Below are 22,851 nucleotides of genomic sequence, written 5' to 3' on the forward strand. Positions count from 1 at the left end.
GAATTGAAAAATAAATTTAATTTAACAACATATACACATTTAATTTTACACTATACAAATGTTATGGCATTTTTTTTAAGAATAAATAAAACTTTTACTGTAGGAAAAAAAATTTGTTAAAGAATCAGTATAAAATCACAATTTCTTGTAGATTGTACAAGTTAGTTTAGACTTGTAATAAAATTGTCAACATTATATTACTTTAATATTCATATATGCTTAAATGAATCTTAATATTTATATATATTTAAACCCAACTTTTACTGTTGGAAAAAAAAAGATTTTGTTAAAACAATTGGTATAAAATCACAGTTTGGTTTAGATTCTATGAGTTAGCTTTGACTTGTTATAAAATTACCAACATAGTATTACTTTCGATATTCATAAATATTTAAATCAAATAATTTACAAATAGCTTAAGCATATAATTTAACAAATTCAGTTAACAAAAAAGGTTTGATATATCTATCCATAACAAAACAATAACCTAAATTTTGCACATTCAATATAATTTATATATAATTCAATATAATTGCACATTCTACAAGTCATGGAATTTAAAATAATAAAGCAGATGTTTAAGGAAGATTTCAATTAAATTGTTTTTGTGTGCAGTATGCATATATATTAAACGGAATTCAAAATACATTTTATGGAAATAGTTTTAACCTAAACTGGAAGGGAGTTGAAATGGATAGGAGGCGCTGGCATTTGTCAGCTGTTGAGGCTGCTAAGGCCTGCAAGTGGCTGTTGCGCTGACAAAGAAGAATAGCTTTAACCGGGCATTAGTTCAGGGGCGCCACGCTTCTGAGCGCTACAAATACTGCAAGTTTCCTGTCAAAATAAAATAAAAATTAGAATCATTATATAGATTAAAATGATTATATAAATTAAATTATTATATAATTTAAATTATATAAATTTATTAATAATTATTATAATATTATATAAAATATTTATTATAACATATTTAAAACTAAACTCAGCGGCACGACAGCCCATAGAGGGCCAAGGCCTACTGTGCCCATCTCAGTTTTCTTGACCTTGGGCTGAGGGGTGCAGGAGCAGATGTTCTGGTCTGGTGGTCAACCGAGCGCGGAACCCCCAGAGTTTAGTTTCCAAGCATGCTTGGTACTCATTTATCGACCCACTGAAAGGATGAAAGGCTGAGTCAACCTTGCCCGAGGATCGAACTAGGGACCTGCGGCACGACAGCGCGAAGAGCTACCGCTCAGCCACCGGGCATCGATAATATATTTATTAACATATTATAATAAGCAGATTATTATATTAATTATAAAATATTTATTATAATATTATATAAATTTATATAATTATATTTATTTGATTATATAAATTAAAAGTTAGTTAAAATAAATTGTAACAAATGAATTTCTATTGCCTAAAATGATAAGCAATGGACTAATGTAATGTCACAACAATAACTAATGAGCTTGTAATACATTAAAAACAGGCAAAGACTAATTTTGAACACTCGAAAATAAGAATTTCAGAATATAATAGGCAAAAATAATCACTAAGGAATGTTCAAAATAATATTTAATAGTGATAAATAAACTAAAACCTTTTTTTCTACAAAAAAAAAGAAAAAAACCTATAGTATGTGATTAATAAAAAAAAATTTCAATAAAGTATGCAAAGAGTAATCATTGTATTCATAATTGTTTGACAGGAGCACACACATAACAACTATCTTTTAAAGACTAAAATGCTGAGGAGCATTTTAAAAGTTGATGGAACATTATGAAATCTCAACAGGAAATTCAGAAAAGATCATGTTGCATTTGATATACAGTAGGGAACCGATTATCCGGAACGATCGGGACCATCGCTATTCTGGATAACTGATTTTTCCGGTTTTCTGAATCGCTACAAAAAGCAGTTTTTTTATTGTTAAACCCAACTAAAAAAAGAAGAAAAAAAAAGGAAATAATCTTAAAAAGAAGAAAAAACGATGAAGTAATACACTAATGATTATTTCCAAAATGATGGTAAGGTAAACATCTTTCAAAATAGAAAGAAATGATGAGGGGAAAAAAAAGTTTTTTTTTTTGAAAATGGTGGGAAAATGCATCGAATTTCGTTCCGGTTTTTTGGTTTTCTGATTTCCGGATAACGGGTTCTGTACTGTATTTATTTCAAATGACTCACAATTTTAGACAAGCATATTACATTTATTTTAAAGTTCCTATTATAGTTAGTAAAACTTATTAACATTTCAGGAGTAGGATGTTTTCAAATTAGGATTTTTAAAAAATAAGCACAAAAAAAGTTTATCTAACATACCGTTTGTACAGGGACACAGTCTTCATGAAAAGCATGTTTACAGTTAAAAACAATAATATCACTTCCTAGTCTTACATCTGAAAAAAGAAAAAGGTAAATTTGGACAGTTTTTTACAGAAACTGAGAGTTACGCAAATAAAGTAAATGCACTAAGTTAGCAAGTATTATAAAAACCACAATACAGAAAACAGAGTTGTTATCTTACATAAAAGAGTAACATTGAGAATATAGTCGAGAAAAAAAATATAGTCACAGTTTTAAAAAATTAACAGCATCTTTTTTAATTTTATTTAAGTTTAAAAAAATTATTAATTAAACAAATTTTGATTTTTTACTGAGTATTAAAATTTTTACTACATAAATTAAGTAATAGAAATATAGTAATTATAAAATGAAATAAAAAATTTAAAATAATTTCAGAAAGAGAAATTCATTAATTAATTACATGAAAGGGTAACTTTAATAATAATAACAAAAAAAAATATGCAGGATGATTCATTAATGCTCAATAAATTAATACAGCTTAAGAGTACTAAAACAATCAACTTTTTTTCCAAGGTGAGATAAGGATAAAATGAGTCATTCTCACAAAAAGGTGACTTTTTAAGTCCCTTAGTAATAAATATTAGGAAATACACCGAATTTCTTAATATTTTTCTTCATCCTTTTTCGTAAAGTTCTAACTAACCAATCATATGCATTTCTGCTAAATGTATTTAATATTTCATTCTTATGTTTTAATAAACATAACTTCAAAATCCCCTCCGTGGACGTCCCTACCTCTGTGACACAAAATAATTTTTAATGGCTGTTAAACAATTTAAATATTATTTTAATGATTTTTGTAGTTTTAACTAATTAAATGTTTATAGTAACTTTTTACTTAATATTTTTTCAAAAAAAAAAAAAAATTATTTTTATAAAATAAATGACTAGTAAACTTTGTCCATCAAAAATGATGTCTCCCTCCGTGGACAATTAATATAGTTCGGTAAATTGGCAATAAAGAGCAGCATATGCGAAATCCCTATAAGACAGCTGGTGGGAAAGGTAACCATTCTATTTTCTAATGTTAACTATCAGTTGTTTTAGTTCTCTTTGGTGTCAGTTTCGGATTGTTGTGTTCAACTGGGGTTTGGCAAAGTTCTCAATGTATACTCCGTGGACATCATGAAGAAGGTAAGAGAAAATTATTTTATTTTTGATAGATAAATTTTAGATTGCAAAAATAGTATATTTAATAAAAAGAACTGCGCCATTTTTGTAACCTTAAAATCAAAAATCAGAAAAATTCAAGAACTAGTTTTTGTCTCCTCCGTGGACTTGTTATGTCCACGGAGGAGAAGACACAGTCAATGGAAGAGACAATGTGTTAGATAACCATAATACAATTTCAATAATTAAAAAACTATTTTCTTTTAATTGATATTTTTTAAAATGGAACAAATATGTTAATTTATTTGTATTTTTAATGAAAATCAATTAGTTTAAAAATGCATGTTTCCTTTCATAGCAGCATGATTAATCGGAAGTAGCTCTATCTCTAATAATGAAATATTTTATTATTTACTTATTAATGTTAAACTCATATCAGTTGTACCCAATAATTAATGAATTAGTCTTCATTGACATTTTATATTTTATAACATAAAATGTCTCCTCCGTTGACTATTACATTTCCGTGGACAAGACAGAATTTAAAATATTTTAAATCTTGTAAAAAAATAAAATAGAAAACTTGACCATTATTATGAGGACATATAACAAAAATAAATAAAGGCATTTATGTAATTTTTATCACTTTTTTAATTACTTTAATTTATGAAAATTTTTTAGTCTATTTATACCTTTTCAGTGAGAATGACCCAAATGAAAGAAAGTTATCTTGTTTGAAAATAAATTAGAGGATAGATAAAGAAAACAAGTTAATTAAAAAGAAAATCTCAGATCATCTGAAGTACCAAGTTCCATATTTATTAAAATAATGAGTTAAAATCTGCAGAATAAAAAAAAGGTAAGCTTAAATTGCTTGTTGAAAATAGTACTTATATTTGTAAAAAACATAATCACATATATCAATAACATTTGCATGGCATGCTTGTTATGTTTTTTTACTACAAGCTTTTTTTTAATACATAAATATAGAATTTAAAAACAGTTAATAATTGATATTGAAAATTTCTTACCATTTGTATGCAGCTTTCTTTCACACAAAGGGCATATTTGATCCTCTAAAAATATATTTAAATACGTCAAATATGAAATCTAGCACAGCAAGAAATGATAATTATCATCCTAAATTTATTTATTTAATAAAATCATTACAACGATTTCTAGACTTGCATATCAACTAAAATACTAAGCAATATGACAAGTTATTTCTTTGTTTTAAATTTATGTTTGCAAAAATCTATATCAGTAGTTTCAAAGCAGTTTCGTATCATTAACAATAAAAATGAAATAAAAATAATATTTAAAGCAAAAAGCAAGGCAGTATAAAATATTTAAATACTGCATTTACATTCCAAAAGAGTTACAATGTACTTGTTTATGACAGTTTTAGGAATTTTATACCTATTTTTTCCACAGAAACACATAAATAACAAAATGGGATATTTAATATTTCAATCAGTGAGCCCTTCGGAAAAACTACATTGAAAAGCAAGATGAAAATTAATTTTTTGTTGTAGGAAAACCAGCAGCTAAAAGTGGAAGGCTCAATGAGTTTAACAAGTCGATAATCATGTAAGCCTATTATTTATCAAAATAAATAAGATACAAAAATACAATTACAATATTAAAATACCTACAAACTTTATATAATTGTTGCTAAATACAAATGCTTATACAAATAATGCTTATATAAAAATGCTTATACAAATGTTGCTAAGCTACGCTTATCTTATTTCTAAAATTAATTTTAAACTTAGATTTTGAAACTTTTTGGTTTGAAATATAACACCACATTAGAATCATAAATGATTAATTAACTTTTCATTGACAGGGATATAATGAAACAATTTTCATCTTTTGAAAATAATATTTAGCTCCTTTTATGACAAGAAGAGCTAACTAGCATTTTAACATACTAATATGGCAATATTGATTATAAATGAAATACATTAAAACTCTTTCAGATATATTACATAACATTATTACATACTATATTTATATAATTATACTATATTTATATAATAATATTTTTATACATCAACCAAGAAGTTTTAATAAAAGATATAAATAAACATGACTAATGCTCAAAATGTCTGAAATATAAATTATAGTAAACAAATTCTAGGATTGCTTACCTCCGATTAATATTCCTCTCTTCTGCAGTTTGTTAAGCTTTTCAAGTAAACTGTAGCAATCAGAAACTAAAATTTTTTTACAACCTTCTCTAAGAGATATCTAGTGAAACAATTAAGAAATTCATCAGGTTAGAATATATTGTTGAAATGGTGGTTAAAGTAATTTTATGTTAACAAAACAAAAAGAAGTTGTTTTAAAAGTTTTAATTGTTATCTTCTTTTACCTTTTTTACAAACAAGGGTAATTGATTTTATTTTGCAATTGCAATTTCCTATAAAATTGTTCGACTAAAAACAGTTTTTCCATAAAAAAGACTAATAATATCTATTTATATAGATGAAATTGTTCTGTAAAAAATTCAGCACTGATTTTATAAAGTGATAATAAATCACCCAAACAAAACTTGGTAGAAAATAAAGTTTTAAATAAAATGTGTGTGGAATGTGGAAAAAAGTTCTATAACAAATATTTGAACCGATTTAAATCAATTTTAGTTACGGACTTACTCATTTTTCTACACTTACTTGCAAATTATACAAATGATAAATCTGAAATGCAATGTTTTAGAAGGCTTAAAACTGAATTGAATGTTGAATATATAAAAAGACACTTTGCTTTAAACTATAGGATTTAAAATAAATAAGAAGGTAATACAGAAGGTAAGTGCAGTTGGTAAAGTGAAACATCGTTAATAAAAGCTATGAAATGAAATTAAAAGCATTATAAACTATGAACATTGAAAAGCATGTTATATATAAGTTTGATGTTAAAAAGAAAATACAGAAACAATTTTGCCAAATTTATATATATGTATATATAAAAAAAAACCCATCTAGAAGTCATCCAAATTTCCTTAAATACAAAATCAATCGAGAAATCAATGAATCAAATAAATTGAGAAATCAATGAGTCAAAATCAATAAACCATTTTTGAAGTTATTTTAATTACAGCTTAAAATAATACTTCTACAAACAAATTTAATAATTTCCTTAATCCATGCATGGTTCACTAGCACTTATAATAGTTCCAATTAATTCCATTTTTTGGAGGAAAAAAAGATCACATGTGTGTAGAACAGATTATTTACTAAATAGTTATTTAAATTTTGCACTCCACTGGTGGCCATTAAAATAGAATTAAATATATTTGGACCAAACACTCCAATAATATTGCTTTCAAATTCTTTTGCTTACCTGCAATGTATAATCATGAAGGATTTTGACTAAAGAATCTCTCAATCCTGGAATCTCCATTCCTGTTGGGATCTTTTGAATCAGCATAATTGGATCCACATGAGTTCCAATGTTTCGCAGCAGGACAGTTATAAAAGCTGTTAATAAATAAACAAAACTATTGTTTTTCAGATGTAAAGTTTTGATTAAAACATTTACATTTCTAAACAAAATAATTACCATAAAAAATGATGAAATAGGTGAAAGAATGCTACTTATTAAGAAAATTAGAAAGAAATAATTATTACAGCATTTTGAAATTGAAGAAATGATACTATTTTTTAAGGCTTCTCGCTTTGAATCAGTTTTTAGATTTCTTTTTGGACTTACTATTTTCTTGTGATGAACACATGATTTCTTAAAATCGGTGTTGTAATTAAAGCAAAAAACTACTTATAGCACCAAAAAAAAAAACAGCAACCCTTGTAACACTAAAAAGGAATTTTAGAAAAAGAACATTCACTTTCAAAAGGTATACAAGTAATTATTCTAACAATATTTTATGCTTTTTAAATCAAAATGATTTTAAAAATGAGGCTTAAATAGCTAGTATTAATTTTGTAATGCTTGGCACTTATATTTTCTTATCTACACTTGATTTTATTGCCATGAGTTAAAGATTTAAATTTCTAGTTATTGGGATGAATTCCATTAAAAATTAATTAAATACACTTGTTTTTAGCTTTTTTTCTTAACTTTAGGTGCTTATTTTCAGGCAAATGAGATATTTTTATATTTGTTGTTCAATAATTTATTTTGTATTATTATTTTAATTATTATTATTAATTATTTTTGTAATTGATCAATTGTTTAGTAATTCTAGTTTCCGGGTGTTTTAACTTCTACAAAACTAGGGTTAAACCTTGCCACTTCTTTTTTTCTGGGAGATTGACTTATTTCCTTGGCAGTTGTAGCTAGTTAAATTGAGGCCGAATTTTATTATAAATTTTCAATTCAGCTAATTTTTTCAATTCGAGTTGAAAAAAAAATTGGTGCTTTACTAATCTTGAATGAACATTTTATGAAATATTTAAGTATCTCAATTGTTCATTTTGGTAAGTTTTGAATAGCCTGAAAATATTGGGCAAGAATGATAAAATAAAAAGCTATGTATTTAATGAAACTTTATCTAGATTATAAACATTTGTATTCATAATTGAGATGCCTAAGATATAATTGGGCAAATTTATAGCAATAAATCATAATTCTTGTGAATAATAAATTGTAAAAATGCCACCTGTAAAATAAGCAAACTTAAAATTGTTCATTTAAAATGAAATAATAAGTGCTCTTTTTTATTAAAATTTTTTACTGTTTTCATTTCATATGGATTATACTCTAAATTTGTGGAATAATAATAAATTATATTAAAATTTTGTAATCATTATTTTTCTTATGAAAGTTTGAAATTAAATTTTTTTATATAAAATTCTACAGCTCCAGCTCTGATTAACGCTAATAAATTTATCTTTTGAATAAATTGTAAAATATTTGTTAATTACATAAATAATTCTCAAAATTGGTTGTTGTGAAACATATTTTTAGCTGTAAGCTTTTAATTGTTTTCAGAAATAAAATATTAAGGTGTGAATGTCTATTTTTATTTAGTGTCTCAGCGATGTTTCATTAAGTGTAACCTAATGGTGAGTAGCATTCACTTATTTCTAGTTGTTTATTTTTTTTTTATTATCAGGATTTAGGGTTCTACATTTAAAAAAAAAATTAAATTGAAATTAAAGGATAGAACTAACAAATGAAACAGAATTTTTGCAAACAATTTAGACAGATATAAAACATGAATTCAATAATGATGTAGTGATTTTAAACAAAGAGAAATCGACTTACAGGGTTTGTCAAGGGAATATTTTATTAAATCTTCCCAAAGCTCTTTGTCATCATGCTCCTTGCAAAAATCAATAGCTTGATCAATGTCTTGAAGCTGTTCTGTGATCTGCTCTAGAGCTTGCTTAGTGTTGCCCATTCGACCTGAAGAATTAGTGATACTTTCTTAACTTTTCGATGTACTTTTATAAGTCATTTAAGCCACACAAATTTAAAAAATTTTTAGTGTTAGAAAATGATATATGATAATTTTTATATGCAAGTTAGTGTTCTAGAACTAAATTTTTATATGAAAAAAATTAGTATATTTGCAGAAAATTAAATAATTTTAATTACTAAAAATCTATCAAAAATATTTTTTCATTAAAAAAAAAAAACATACAATTTTCCCTTTTATCAATAATTAATTGACTTAGTGCGCACGCACACACAGATACATATATTGTAAAAAGTGATTACTCAAATTTGAAATTCATGCTTCGTAACATCGTACCATGATTTTAAGGCAAATATACTACTTAACTCTATATAGATATATGATTTTAATAAAATTGTGCCTGAATTTACAATTACACAAAAAATATTACTTTGATAAAAGGTACTAAATTAAAAACTGTACAATACTGAACTGCAATTTAACAATCGGATTTTATTATTATTTTTTTACCTTTTCACGATGGAGAGAAGATTAAGTATCGGAATATCTTGTTGGAAAGGGGGGTTAGATGGGATTTGCATTTTTTTTTTCAAATTTATTTTTATCAAATTATTTATGCTCAGGGTTGATACAGAGATCAGGAGAAGAAATCTAAGGAGTCCAAAATTTTAAGGACTTATCAAAAATTTTAAAACTTTGTGTAAAGGATAACTAGAAAGATTTTTTTTATAATTAAAAATGAGTTATTATAAGAAACTCGCAAAAATGTATATTTTGCATATTTTTTCTAGCCCTTTTGAAATAAATTTTGACTTTGTCAAACTTCATCAAGAAAAATAAAGTTATCACTCTTACACATTAATACATTTTCCAGTTTCAAATATTTTAATAAATCTTGTTAAAGATTATCATAAAACCCTACCAATCTTATAATTTTAAAATTTGAATACATACGAAAATCTAAGGTATTTTATACAAAAAAAAAAAAAAAAAAAAAAAAAATCACAGTAAATTATTAATTAAGTTTCCTTTGAAGCATGTAAAATTAAAATTATTTGCTGTTATTTTTCTTCTTCTTACTCTTGCTATTAAATTTTTTTTCTTTTAAAGTTTTCCCTAAACTATTAGATTTTGACAGCTAAGTTATAGCATTTAGTTTCCCTGCTTGGACAGCAAATTTATCAGGAGACTTAGTAAGTTCATCTATGCAACACAATAATCTAAGGAGTTTCTAAGGACTAATTTGGAAATCTAAGTAATTCCAAGTACTCCTTGGAGACTTTTTTAATTTCAAGGAGTATAAGGAGTCTGTACGCACCCTGTTTATGTTTTTTATTTATTGTGTTTAGGATTGTTTAAAGAGGAGAAAAAATTATCATAAAAAATTTTATTTAAAAAAAAAAACTATTTTAAAAACATTATTATGAAAATTTTCAAAACCCATAATTTTTGTTACCCAACCGTAAGACAGCGATTATGACATCATAATAATAGGCACCTTTGATAACCAAATTAACTTACCTAATAGAAAAACCACTTCATGTATCAAACTTCTTTGTTGGCAAATATCTAAAGCAAATTCTAGGGAGTAGCTGTTAGATGTTCTGAGAAATGAAAGTAGTTGCTCGGGAGCATATTCAGCATATAATTCAACAAGTAAACCATGATGTTCTTCTCCTAATGTAGGATCTTTCAAAAAGGCTTTATGTAGATACTAAAAAGAAAGAAAACTAATTAAAATTTTTTATCATTATAAGAGGAATGGAAATTTCTTTCTTTACTCTTAACATCTTTCAGGGTTGTTTTTTATGCATGAAATAACTTTCATGAAGGGGTCTGTATAGGGGGAGAGGGTATAATTTGCTGTGGAGAAAGTAATCATACTAATAGAAAACAGTATGAACTTCAGATTTAAAGTACTGGTTATACTGTCAAATCTCCTTAATTGTGAATTACTTGAAAAAAAAATTATTTCCTATCACATTGCATGCAAATATAATGCTTTTAAGTATTTTTAATGTGAACATGCTTAACATGAAATATCTTTTAAAGATGATAACAAGGTAAAAGATAAGGAAGATAATGCATATGAAAAAGATAAGAAGAACTTAAATGCCAGGGGTATTTTCCAACTTTCAACAAAAGTATCATGATTCTATATTGTAGGTATACTGAAAAATATTTCATATCCTTTCAAGTTTTTCATGTAGCAAGGGTTCATCTAGATATTTTTGTAAAAGATCCCGTTTTTTATTAGGAAAAATCTACACATAATTTTGTAAAAATAGTGTTTTTAGGGATTTTATATAAAAATAGGGATTATAAAAATATAGGGATTTATTATAAAAAATGAAAGTTTTTCCAGTCATTTTATGAAAGATCCTACCTTCATGAAAAACTGTTGTCAATTTTATGAATATAAAATTAGTGTGGAATTAAATTTTTTACAAAAGGGTCCCGTTAAGGAAAAAAACTATAAAAATCATGTCTTTGAAAGAGTTGTAGTTTTAATTTATGAATTAAAGATGGCATTTCTAAAGTGGAGAATTTTGCAAAAGGTTCATTGACAAAATGAAAATAGGATTTTTTACAACTAATAGGATTTGCTTTATAGTAGTTTAATTGATGGATAGCCCCCTTTTATGGCAAAATGATTCCCGAAGGTGTCTTTAAGAGATCCCAATTTTCCCTTACATAGTGTTGATTATTTCATCATTACAGCTGTTGAATGAAAGAAATGAAATTCAATTGCATTAATCTGAGATTAAGACAATTATATATTATTTCAGATTACTTAAAAATTTGTCATAGAAGAAATATTTGTTATGCTACTATAACTATACACCAAAGTAAAATTTTAAACCTTTCTTATGACAAAAACGATAAAACACTAGAAAAAACAAAACAAAAATATGTAACCTGAGTTATAGGATAATATTAAGGAATTTTGCTAGTTGCTAGAGTCCACATTTTTAACTGTGGCCTGTGGCTACTTTTTAAAACAAATGGTCACTTTTTCAAAAATTAAAAAGTTGTTGATATTAATAATGCATATTTTTAGGCATTTAGCAAAAAATAATTGACAATGCAAGGTTCATTTCTAAAATGAAGAAAAATATTAAGGAAAAAGATTAATATTAGGCAGTTTTCAGAATATTATAAGGTATTAATAATTTAACAGTGTTCTCCCTAAGCATTTCTATAATACTTAGGGAGAACATTGTTAAATTATCATCATCAGAAGCATTTTTATAATGCTTAGGGAGAATGCCCTGCCTGTTTTTTGATGCGCCCTTTTTGCCTTTTTTGTAAAAATAAGACACCATTCCTTAAAAACAATGCCTTTCTTATTCATATTCCATTCTTAAAAAAATAATTCACGGTTTAAATAATAATTACACACTGGTAAAATTATCTCTATTTATAGGTTTAATTGGGATTATTACAAATATTTATTTTGTTATGATTATTTTCGACTGGTTACATTTTTACAAAATTCTCTTTTTTTTACGGGGGTGTTGAATTTTAATGAATTTTTTAAGTGATTCAAATTATTTTTTAAATGCTTCCTTAATTGGTTACTTTCTCATAATTTTCAATTTAAATCATAGAAAAAAAGCTTTCAAGTTGTTTATCAATTAATAACTTTTTTTTTTGTTTACTTTTTTTGAAAAAAAAAAATTGTGCACAATGATTGTCTTTTAGCTCGCTTTTAATTATTTTTTATAAAACACGAATTCTTCTCTTATATAGATAATGAAGGAGAATTACATTTTAAAATACACACATAAAATATTATGAAAGGGTAATTTAAAAATTGTTGAGGATTAAATTTAGTAATTACATAATATTACACATAAGGTGTTAAGTGAAAAACACAAACCCTTTAAACCTCATAGTACCCTTTCTGTGAGACCTTATGATTTTTATTCCCGGCGAGAACTCAGAATTCAATATTCATGTGCATAAATTATTTTAAAGCAATAAGATACATGTTAGGTGCAATTCTGAGGAAAAAAGTGGCAATTGGCATATAATTTTTCTTAACTGCAATTTGTTATATTTAGTTGTTCTGTGGTTCTGGGCAATTGCTAATTTTTTTCTATAACCTGAGTTAATTTATTTTTATCTCTTCAAAAGAAAAAAATGAAAGCTGAAAAATATCCATACTGTCTCAATTTCAACTAAAAAACTCCATATCAGGTGAGCTTAATTACTTGTCTGATGTTTCAATTCAAAAATTTTTATGAATGGAAATGGATTGTTAGCCGGCAAAATAAATAATTAAATTCGTAAATTTACAGTGATATAACTATCATTGAAATAAGATGAATAAAATAATTACTAAATCAATAGATTAAATATAACATGTGTATACATATAATATAGTTAACGAAATATTTCAATAGGAAAAAGATAGAATTACCTCATATAGCAACTGTTTCTTGTTTTTCAATTTTGCTACCACCAGATTAACAGGGATTTTGTCCACATTGTTTAATAGCATAGTTGTAGCAATTGTTGGATTCAAATCCATTAAAGTCTCTAGCTTGTCGTGAATACTTCCAAATAAATTGTGATTTTGTATCAGTTCAAACACCCTGTCTTTACTTCTAATTCTAAAAAATACAAAAATAAAAGTTGATTTATTACGGGAGCTTTACTTTCAACAGCTGTGAACTATCGAAGAACAAGTAGAGAAGAAAAAAAGATAACTGTTACTTTAGGCAAGATTACTGCATCAAATATCACATGAAATTAGTTGTTGATAATTCCTGTGTTACTTGTAGCTTTCAATTGTTTTAAGATTCGTTTTAGGTAAGTTCAACATCTGATAACACAGATCTTTTGATCTGATCTTTTGGTTATTTTTAAAATTATTATAGCAAGATTTGAACACATTTAAAGTATGCCAAGGCATCTTTTTTAATGTTGATGGACAAAACTGGGACATTGTCAGTTGTCAGACATAGCTAGGTAGTACAAAAGCTGCAGGTCAAAATCTAAGGTTAAATTTACAAAATACAGTAAAAAATAGAGAAATGCAGGGCCTCCAGCAATTCAGAAGAGCATGATCAAAGTTTAATATACGATTTCTGGTCTTAAATCTGATAAATTAACTTAGTTCAATAAAAATTCAAAATTATGTTTCGTGATTTACAAAACTCAGTATGTTTACCAAAATAGAAAGATTATAATAGTTCATTTAATGGTATAAATAAATATTTTATGAAAATACTGTATTTTTTAATTATTTGAATACATATCCGGTTTAATTAAACTAGAGAGGATAACATCTGATTTTTCCAAAGAATATCTAGTTTACCTTCTAAAACATAGTTTTATTACGTAAGACATTATTTATTTTTGGAGCAAAAGGTATAATTTATCAATCAAATAAACCATTAAGCAATTTTGTTCCCATAGCTGTCGAATCTGAAAAAAATTTCTAAAGGTCCTGGTCTAGTCCATCTTTCTTCTAAATACATTCAGTAGTAAGCATAATAATTGAATCAAACGAATGCTTTGGAAAATAATAGTAAATAGGAAGTATTAATACATTTTGTAATTAATGTTTAACAGATTTTCTCTTAAATTTTACTTAGGCCTAGATTCCAACTAGGCTTTTAGATTTGTAACGATTTCATCACTATATGATACTTGAATCAACAAACAAAGCTATTTTTCTTTAAAAAATCTATTTGTGTGTTTTTGTTTGAAGATTCTGGGCCCAGAAACTTCTAAACTACTCTAAAATCCACTTTAATTTGAAAAAAGTATTTCTTTCTTCCTGTATTTTTTGGAATTATGGTTATTAGCATTATTCTTGCTGAAAATTTTAACATTGGATAGATAGTACTTGCTTAATTCTGATCTCATTGCTTTGTTCAAGTTTTTTTTTTGTACTGGTTGCATTTTGTTGTTCCTTCAAACTTCTTTTCCATTTTAAGAAAATCTATCAAAGTATTTTTTGTAAAGTTGGAAAATTTAAAAATTCATCTTCGATTCAATTAATGCGCTTGCTCAGCTTAGTTTTAATACATAGATAAAACACACTTACATGCTTAAAAAATGAAATAACATTACTAATTTTATTTAAAAAAAAAGCGGTTATGATGAAAAGAAAACTCTTTCTCAATGGAATTCAAAATACATACTTTAAAAATAAAATTAACAGAAAAAAAAAAGAAAAAAAAACGTATTAAAAAGTTTTTAACATACTGATTTGATTTTGATTAAAAGTGTAATGCTACTCTAGAAATTTCAAAATAAATAAATAAAAAAACGATTACTCTTTGTAAATGTACAAGATAATATTGGAGAAATATTAAAAGAAGTTTTGAATTATATTTCTAAAAAAGTGGATAGCAGATAAGTGCAACATTCTGAAATAAATCTTTTCAGCTTGAGTCCCTATTTTATATAAAACAGTTAGTTGCCGTGCAACGTATAAAGTATTACGAAATAAATATATATGAGACTATATAAGTTTACGCAAAGAAATTTCTGTTTATACATACAAGTATTCTTTCCCAGTAAAATTTAGGATGTTTCCTTACCTAGTATTCTTTTCAATTCAATAAAGAGATTATAATCTAAAATTCCTCTTTTTTTTAATTAGAAACATAATTTACTAAACAAATATTCATTTATATAGTAAAAAAATTCATAAACATCAGGAAAAAATAGAAAACTTTTGGCAGCTTAGTAGTTGGAAATATAATTTTTATTTAACATTTTTTTTATGGTGAAAAAAAAGTTTTTCCTTTTGACTCTAAAATTTAACTACAAGATGAAGCTTTGAACAATGACACAAAGTTAGAGAAAGACTAGCCTAAAGAACAAGGGTGATCTTTAAAGTAAGAACTGATTGCAAATCATGTCTGCGCATCCTGTCAAGTGATGCTAGTTCAAAGTCCGCAATCCTTTTCAAATCTCTCATTGCACCAACAATTTGGTTTCACATCTCTGCAAGTACTGGTTGTATGGTTACACTGCTACGTTTGTCACCATGTCAATTAACAATCCTGCTAATTGTGAAGTGAGTTGTTTAGTTATTTGGTTTTAAATGCAAAAAAAGTTCATTCTGCTGAAATTCATCGATAGTTTGTTAAAGATTATGGTGAAAGTGTAATAAGTGACAGAAATGTGCGTAAATGGTGTAGACTTTTTATTGAAGGAAGAACAAACGTTCATGATTATCTCGATGATCTATTATCGTGAACAAGAAGTACTGGATCAGCCACCATACAGTCCTGACTTAGCACCATCAGACTTTTATCTGCTTTTCAAAACTTAAGGAATTTCTTGGTATGAAAGACTTGGAAAACAATGGCATGTTGAAAGAGACTGTTTACAAACCGGCTTAATATGTAGGTGGCAGAGTTCTTTGATGATGGGATCAAACAGTCACGACTTTACAAATGTTCCAATGTTAATGATAACTATGTTAAAAAGTGTTTATAAAGTAATTTTAGTTTGTGATACAAGTTATGTTCATTTATAGAGTTTCTCTGACTCCACCATAAAACAGTTGTTGCTTAAAAAATGACTCTTGTATTAATATTTTGAGTATAATTGTAAAAAATAAGAAAATAATTTATAAAAATTAATGGATGCAAAGAAAAATTACTGAAAATACATTTCGATAGAGATACTTACTCTATTAAGACACTTAGAGCTTTGTCAAACTTTTTATCATATATATGCAGCTCACTCAAACTTTCCAAAAGTACTTTTGAGTCTGGAAATAAGCCCAATTGTTCTAATACAACACTTATAATAGTCGGGACATCATAAACGTTACAAGGCCATGATCGTACAAGATCCAAGAAACCCTTAAGACAATAAGATTTATGCTTGTCAGAATATACAATAGAAGGCATAAAAGTTTAACCAAAAATAAAATTAAATACAATCATATTGAAAGTTGATATAGTAACATAAATTTACTTTTTATATTTTAAGAAATAAGTTGTTTTATAAATATGTGCTAAAAATTTTTATGCTTTGTTATTAAATAAAAGCAGTAGCTTATTGTATAAGCTTTGTGCTATCTAGGATAAGTTCATAGAAAAGGGGAACTAGGATTTGACATAGAACACAGCTCAACACTATCTACAATAGGCTCAAGTAAAATGAATATTTTATTGTAAGGCCAGAAATTGAACACAGTTATACAATACCCACAATAGGCTGAAGTATGAAGAATAGTTTATTGCATGCAAGCTTTGGCTGTATATTCAGGGTATCTGCTACATTTTAGATTTTCAAATTCATGACTTTTCATGATTTTCCATGACTAATTCCAAGAATTTTTCATGACTTAATGAAGTTACTATTTTCTCCGACAAAAACGCAACAATGCATTTAAAAAAGCATTATAATAACATAATAAAAGGCATAACCAAAACTATACTCTGCATCTTCATATTTATAGATTTTAAATTTAAAAAAACAGAGTAAAGAAAGAATTGAAACAATAAAATAGCTAGAAAAAAATGCAAAAGCAAATAATTTTTTTTCTGTAGAATTATATTCTAAAGATACTTTTCTTGTTCATCTGAAAGGAAAGAAATACTCCTAATTTTTCTGTTCTCATTTAGGAATTAAAAAAAATTTGCAATGACTGGTTTGCTTCAACTAGAATTTTAAATTGATAAAATTAAATAAAATAAATTATAGGAATTTTTAAATGACAGAAGAGTTTAAAAGATAATTCGATCTAGAAATTATGTTTTTTCTTTCATTTTTTGAAAGAACACCATAATTTTTAAAGAACATGATAAAATCATTTTATATTCTAATAAAATATGTCTGAGTGATGATTTTGTTAGGAATTCAGATGTTTGGAACAGGATGAAATTGGGGGGGGGGGGGATTCCATTCTAAAAATTAGATTTTTCAGAGACCAGTGGTGCAAGTGGCAAAACATGGTTTTGGAGCATCTTTCGAGCAACACAAAAGCAATTTTGGAGCAGCGAAACAAAGATTTGGAGCATATTTAATAAAAAGAATTAAAACAAGAGTTTTCAATTTTGTTCATTAATGGCATATCTTATTTTTTTCACTTTTTAAAGGTCCCTGCATAAACAAATTAAGTTTCTTTTTGGTAGCTTCCAATTCTGTTAAATATTCTGCTATGCTCGACTTAGCCTCAGATAAGAGGATCTGTCCGCTTTCTATAAACATGTCTTTATTATTTAACCCATCTTCAATATTTTTTTTATCAGTGGCTAAGAGATCTTGAGAAGCCTTCAATTTTTTTAGCAAATCAATTTCAGCAACTTTCAATCTGCTTTCCCCAGTTTCAGTGTTTTCACATTCTTTTTTCACAACCTCTAATCAAGCAGAATAATTTTTAAATGCTGCACGAGTTCCTTTAATCATATCTTTGTCAACTTTAAAGTTATTTAAATCCTCAGTGACACAACTTGTCTCAAATCATTAACACTATGCAAATTTAAACTTGCCCTATTGTCAAGTAGCTTTTTATTCACACATATGAACAAACCTAAAACCTCTCTAGTACTAAAACCTCTTTCAACATCGGCATTCCCATGTGGTATGCACAAAAGAGCTTTAAAAAGCTTTGTTATAAGAGAATATTTGATATTTCCCAAATTATATTTCTTCACAAAATAGTTTTTCCAAAACACATCAATTGGTGCATATTCATTTGAGTCACAAGAATAACCTTCTGGTTCTACACGTAACAGTAACAAACATGCCTCTTCAGGTTTTATAATGAATGGGGTTACTGTTGCCAGATATCTTATTACCTTAATAGAATTCCATTCTCATCACAGGATGCAACAATTTAAGATGGTATAGTAACCTATTTTCAAGAGGCAATGCTTTTAATAACTTTTTTGCATGTGCCATAGACCTGGCACCTAAATACATAGAATTTCTTACTGAAGAAGATAATGATGTCATCGTATTTGTGGTATCCAGTCCAACATCTATTAAATTTGAATTTTGCCAAATTTCTGCGTTTTCTACATCCAAAGATTTTAAGTCCTTTCCTGTCAAACTAAGAAAAGCAGAACTCTTTTAAAAAACGCCCTAACAATGCTTAAACTAGAGACACCATTTTATAATACAGCAAGTGAATCAATGGTGTCTCAGTTTGGAAAAAACGTAAACATTTATTTAATATAGGTGAAATATTACTTAAAAAGGAGCTTTTGGCAAAAGCAATTTAAATAAATTCAATATTGAGTGGCTCATACTATTTTTTAAATTAATAATTACTTTATTTAATCCTGTAAAAGGTAATTTAAAACTCTAATTAATTTAACTTCTATTTAACGTTATTGAGTATATTTTTCTTAAAATTTAAAAATTTTTTATTTGTAATAGTATATTCAATAAAACATTAACAAGATTAATATTGATCATACGGAATTTATAAAAATATGTAAAGAATTAAGCAAACTTTAATAAATTTATATTACAAATGTAAATTAGTGAATGACCCCTAATTTTTTTAAAATTAAAATTGGTTACCCAGAACAGTATTTCATTAATGAAATGATTAAATAAAATGATTTTTAAATGCAAATTCAATGAGTATTGAAGCTATAATAAAATGCAATAAGTATAAAAAAAAATATTAGTAAAAAAAAGGAATAAATGTTTAAAAACAATATGCAATTATTGGATGGTCCCTCAGAAAAAATTTACACTTAAGAAACTCAATTTTTATCTTTATTAAATTAAATGAATAAAAGGGAGATGGAAATTTTGAGGTTATGAAGCTTTTTGATTCTTGACTGCTCTGAGGATCAACATGAAAATATGTACTTAGTGAATGGTCCCCAAGTTAATTCCAAGATCATGAGTACTATTCTATAAATAGAATAGAACAAAAAGGCCATAAGCTTGCCATTGACGAAGACGATGGCACTTCAATTACAATAAAATTAAACAAGAGAAATAAAATTTTCGTTTGCTATTAAACTTTGGCAATGTTTAGTCGGTCCCCGAAAATTTCTGGGAAGTTTCGGTTCCATTTCAGAGAGTGGAAAATGAAACCTGAAATTGAGAATATCTTGTAAAATGAAGCAGAGTTGTACATGAGAGTGCAAGAATCCTTCCCACTGAATCCAGAGCAACCCATCACATAGCAGTAACTTGGTTGCCGCAAAATTGTGACTTGGCGATACCCAGGGGAAAATATCCCTTTTGGCGCAGATCGGGGCAATTTAAGCCTACTACTTCAATTTGGAGCATATAGGCCCAGGTTTCCACAATTGGCGCAGTACTTGCAACACTGGAATACCAAAATCCATGACTTTCCATGATTTTTTTCAAAAAAACAGCAAAAATCATGACTTTTCATGACAAATTTTGTTCAATACTGAAATTCATGACTTTCCATGATTTTTCATGACTTTCCAGGTGCGCGGATACCCTGTATATTATCTACTGTGATCACTATAATCATGGTTAGGAAAACCATGGCATTATTGAAGAAATATAACTGTTAACAGCTAGAGGTTTGAAGTCATAATTATGTTATGTATAAAGTAATACAGTCAAATTTTTAATTTTATTTTATAACCGTCGTCGAACAGCCGACCCAATTTTGGGTTTATGACTACTCTGTAGCCTTATAATTTGGTACCTAATCCAGAAGACAAGGGAACTACTGGATCAAGTATTGGGAGAAATTTGCCTTCGCGTAACTAACCCGCATTTGCCTTATATGAAGAGGAAGACCACGAGAACCTCTCACGATTAGCCAAACGGCAGCAATTTAGAAGCATATTCCAATTTAAAATTTAGAAAAAAATCTCAATGTAAGTTGGTCTATTGTAAATGCTATAAATTAGTTTAAAAGAAAGATATACAGTCAAGGATGAAATTATAAAAACTATACAATAATAACGAAAATAATTACAAAAAAGTATTCATAGTTAATGGAAATAAATCTATTATAAAAGATGAACGGAATGTTACATTGTACAAGATATATAAAATTTCTTTCAAAAGTACGGGACACAGTATGTGATTAGATTTTTAAGGTATGGTATGATAACTAACAAAATAATTCAGATGCATTTTCACTTTAAAATTTAGAAAAAAGTTCTATGTTAGTTGGTCTACTGTAAATGCTATAAATTCGCTAAAAAATATATGTTTGACTGTCTCATACAAAATGATTAAAAACTATATTATAATAAAGAAAATAATTTCAAACATAGTTAACAGTTAATGGAAATAAAGCTATTATGAAAAAACTTTACTTTGTGAATCACACAGTAAATAATGATGATTATTTTATTGTTATACAGATTTATAGATTTTTAAAGAGAATATTTTGTTATATGTAAAATCAAACCAATAACAAGAATTTGTTTGTCTTTCTTATAAAATAAAATTATCTTAAATAAAAATCCAGAAAAATAACTTATTTTTTAATTCAAAAAATAAATAAATTAAAGAATGATGTGCAGGTATTTACTTTCTGATCATGTTGCAAAAACTCATTTAATATCATTTCATAAATGGCAGGAGTTAAATTTTGGTCTGTTGGTAAGAACGGTGCAATGGCTCTCAATTGCTTAATCTCTGCAAAACGATACACGGCAGTTTCCCACACCTCTTTGTTGTCACCAAATATAGTTGAACACAAGGAAGCAGCATCGTTGTACTGTTTAAGCTCTAAAAGATGATCCAAGTATAGGTTGCCAACGGTCTGCATGAAAACAAAATAAAACAAAGTTAAAATATATATAGGAAATGCCTAAAAGATTTTTAGACAAAAACTTAACATTGTTAATGAGATTCATCAAGTAATTCTGGATTTATTTAAAAGGTTATCTATCATTGAAGTAAAACTGTTATACAGACAGGGTGCGTAGCCAAATCTCTGAATCAAAAATAAGCACTTTTTAAAAACTTTTCAAGCACTTTACAAAAGTTTTCAAGCACTCAAAAAATTCATATTCAATCAATGATATTATTGAAAAACAAAAACTTTTTATAAACAGTTTTAGCGTTAAAAAAAAAAAAAAAAAACGGGCGTAAATCGAAACAATCAGTACTTTCCCACATCACCGAGCGAGTGAATTCAACTTGACCCTGAACTCAGAACAAAAGTACCCTTACCCCCTACGTCAAAAAAAGTGTTTGAAGTAAAATAAAATAAACAAGAACAAAATTAAAATAAATTAAAAAGAAAAAAATTTCATAAGGATCTGATATTCTCTATCCGAATTAAAGCACTCGGGTTTCGGTTTCAAGTGTGCGCGCATGCGCAAGTCATAACGTGGGTACGACATGAAGTCCGCGGGAATGATTACGTAGCAAACTCCCCATTTTTCGTGAAATGCATGGGATCCACCAGATATCACTGAAGGGGGGGAAAAATTATTCGGAAGAAAAAGCACTTTTTAAAAACGCCAGCTGAAAAAAGCACCTTTAAAAGCTTTTAAAAACGAAATCCCCAAAAAAGCACCTTTAAGTACTTTTTACAAACGCTACGCACCCTGACAGATGATTGTTTGAGTAAATTGAGAAACATTATCATTAATGTCAAGATATAGAGTGAAGCAAAACACATAAATATAATAGAACAGGGATGTACAAACATGTGAAAAGTAGACCATAAAGTCCTTGATAGTTTTTATTATTAATAAAAAAATATTAAAGAAAGAGTAGGAAAATTTAGAAATGTGCTGTAGTAAGAAGATAATTTTGTATTGTTTATCCTGCTGTTTGGTTTTACTAGCTTGAAAGGTCATCATTTAGTTTTGCTTACGATCATGGGAATATTATTCACATAGAAATGTAATATTTTTTTAAAAAATGGGTAAAAAAAGGAAATTTCAAGATATCAATTTCAACTATTGCAGTCACCTAATACTGTAATAACAACAAAAATTTTTTTCTAATAATAACAATTTTGGGGTAAATAAAAATTTTAAATTCTATGCTTCCAACATGGTATTTTTTAGCTTTTGTGGCCTACTATGCAAAAAAAGTTGTACTTT

General features: G+C 26.9%; 1 protein-coding gene across 1 annotated transcript in view; it reads right to left on the reverse strand.

Moving 5' to 3' along the window:
- Positions 1-22,851, reverse strand: part of lt (vacuolar protein sorting-associated protein light) — a 37,422-nt gene continuing 14,571 nt past the window's right edge. Inside the window, exons 14-23 of the mRNA XM_087152296.1 lie at positions 21,321-21,554; positions 16,511-16,686; positions 13,275-13,467; positions 10,370-10,562; positions 8,695-8,835; positions 6,811-6,947; positions 5,616-5,715; positions 4,494-4,538; positions 2,308-2,384; positions 1-834 (exon numbers count right to left, since the gene is read on the reverse strand). Coding sequence (XP_087008422.1) covers positions 775-834; positions 2,308-2,384; positions 4,494-4,538; positions 5,616-5,715; positions 6,811-6,947; positions 8,695-8,835; positions 10,370-10,562; positions 13,275-13,467; positions 16,511-16,686; positions 21,321-21,554 — 1,356 coding nt within the window. The 3' untranslated portion in view covers positions 1-774. The remainder of the gene's footprint in view (positions 835-2,307; positions 2,385-4,493; positions 4,539-5,615; positions 5,716-6,810; positions 6,948-8,694; positions 8,836-10,369; positions 10,563-13,274; positions 13,468-16,510; positions 16,687-21,320; positions 21,555-22,851) is intronic.

This window comes from Parasteatoda tepidariorum, chromosome 9, assembly GCF_982258835.1.
Source record: "Parasteatoda tepidariorum strain Cologne lab strain chromosome 9, Ptep-v5.0, whole genome shotgun sequence".
Lineage (NCBI taxonomy): Eukaryota > Metazoa > Arthropoda > Arachnida > Araneae > Theridiidae > Parasteatoda > Parasteatoda tepidariorum.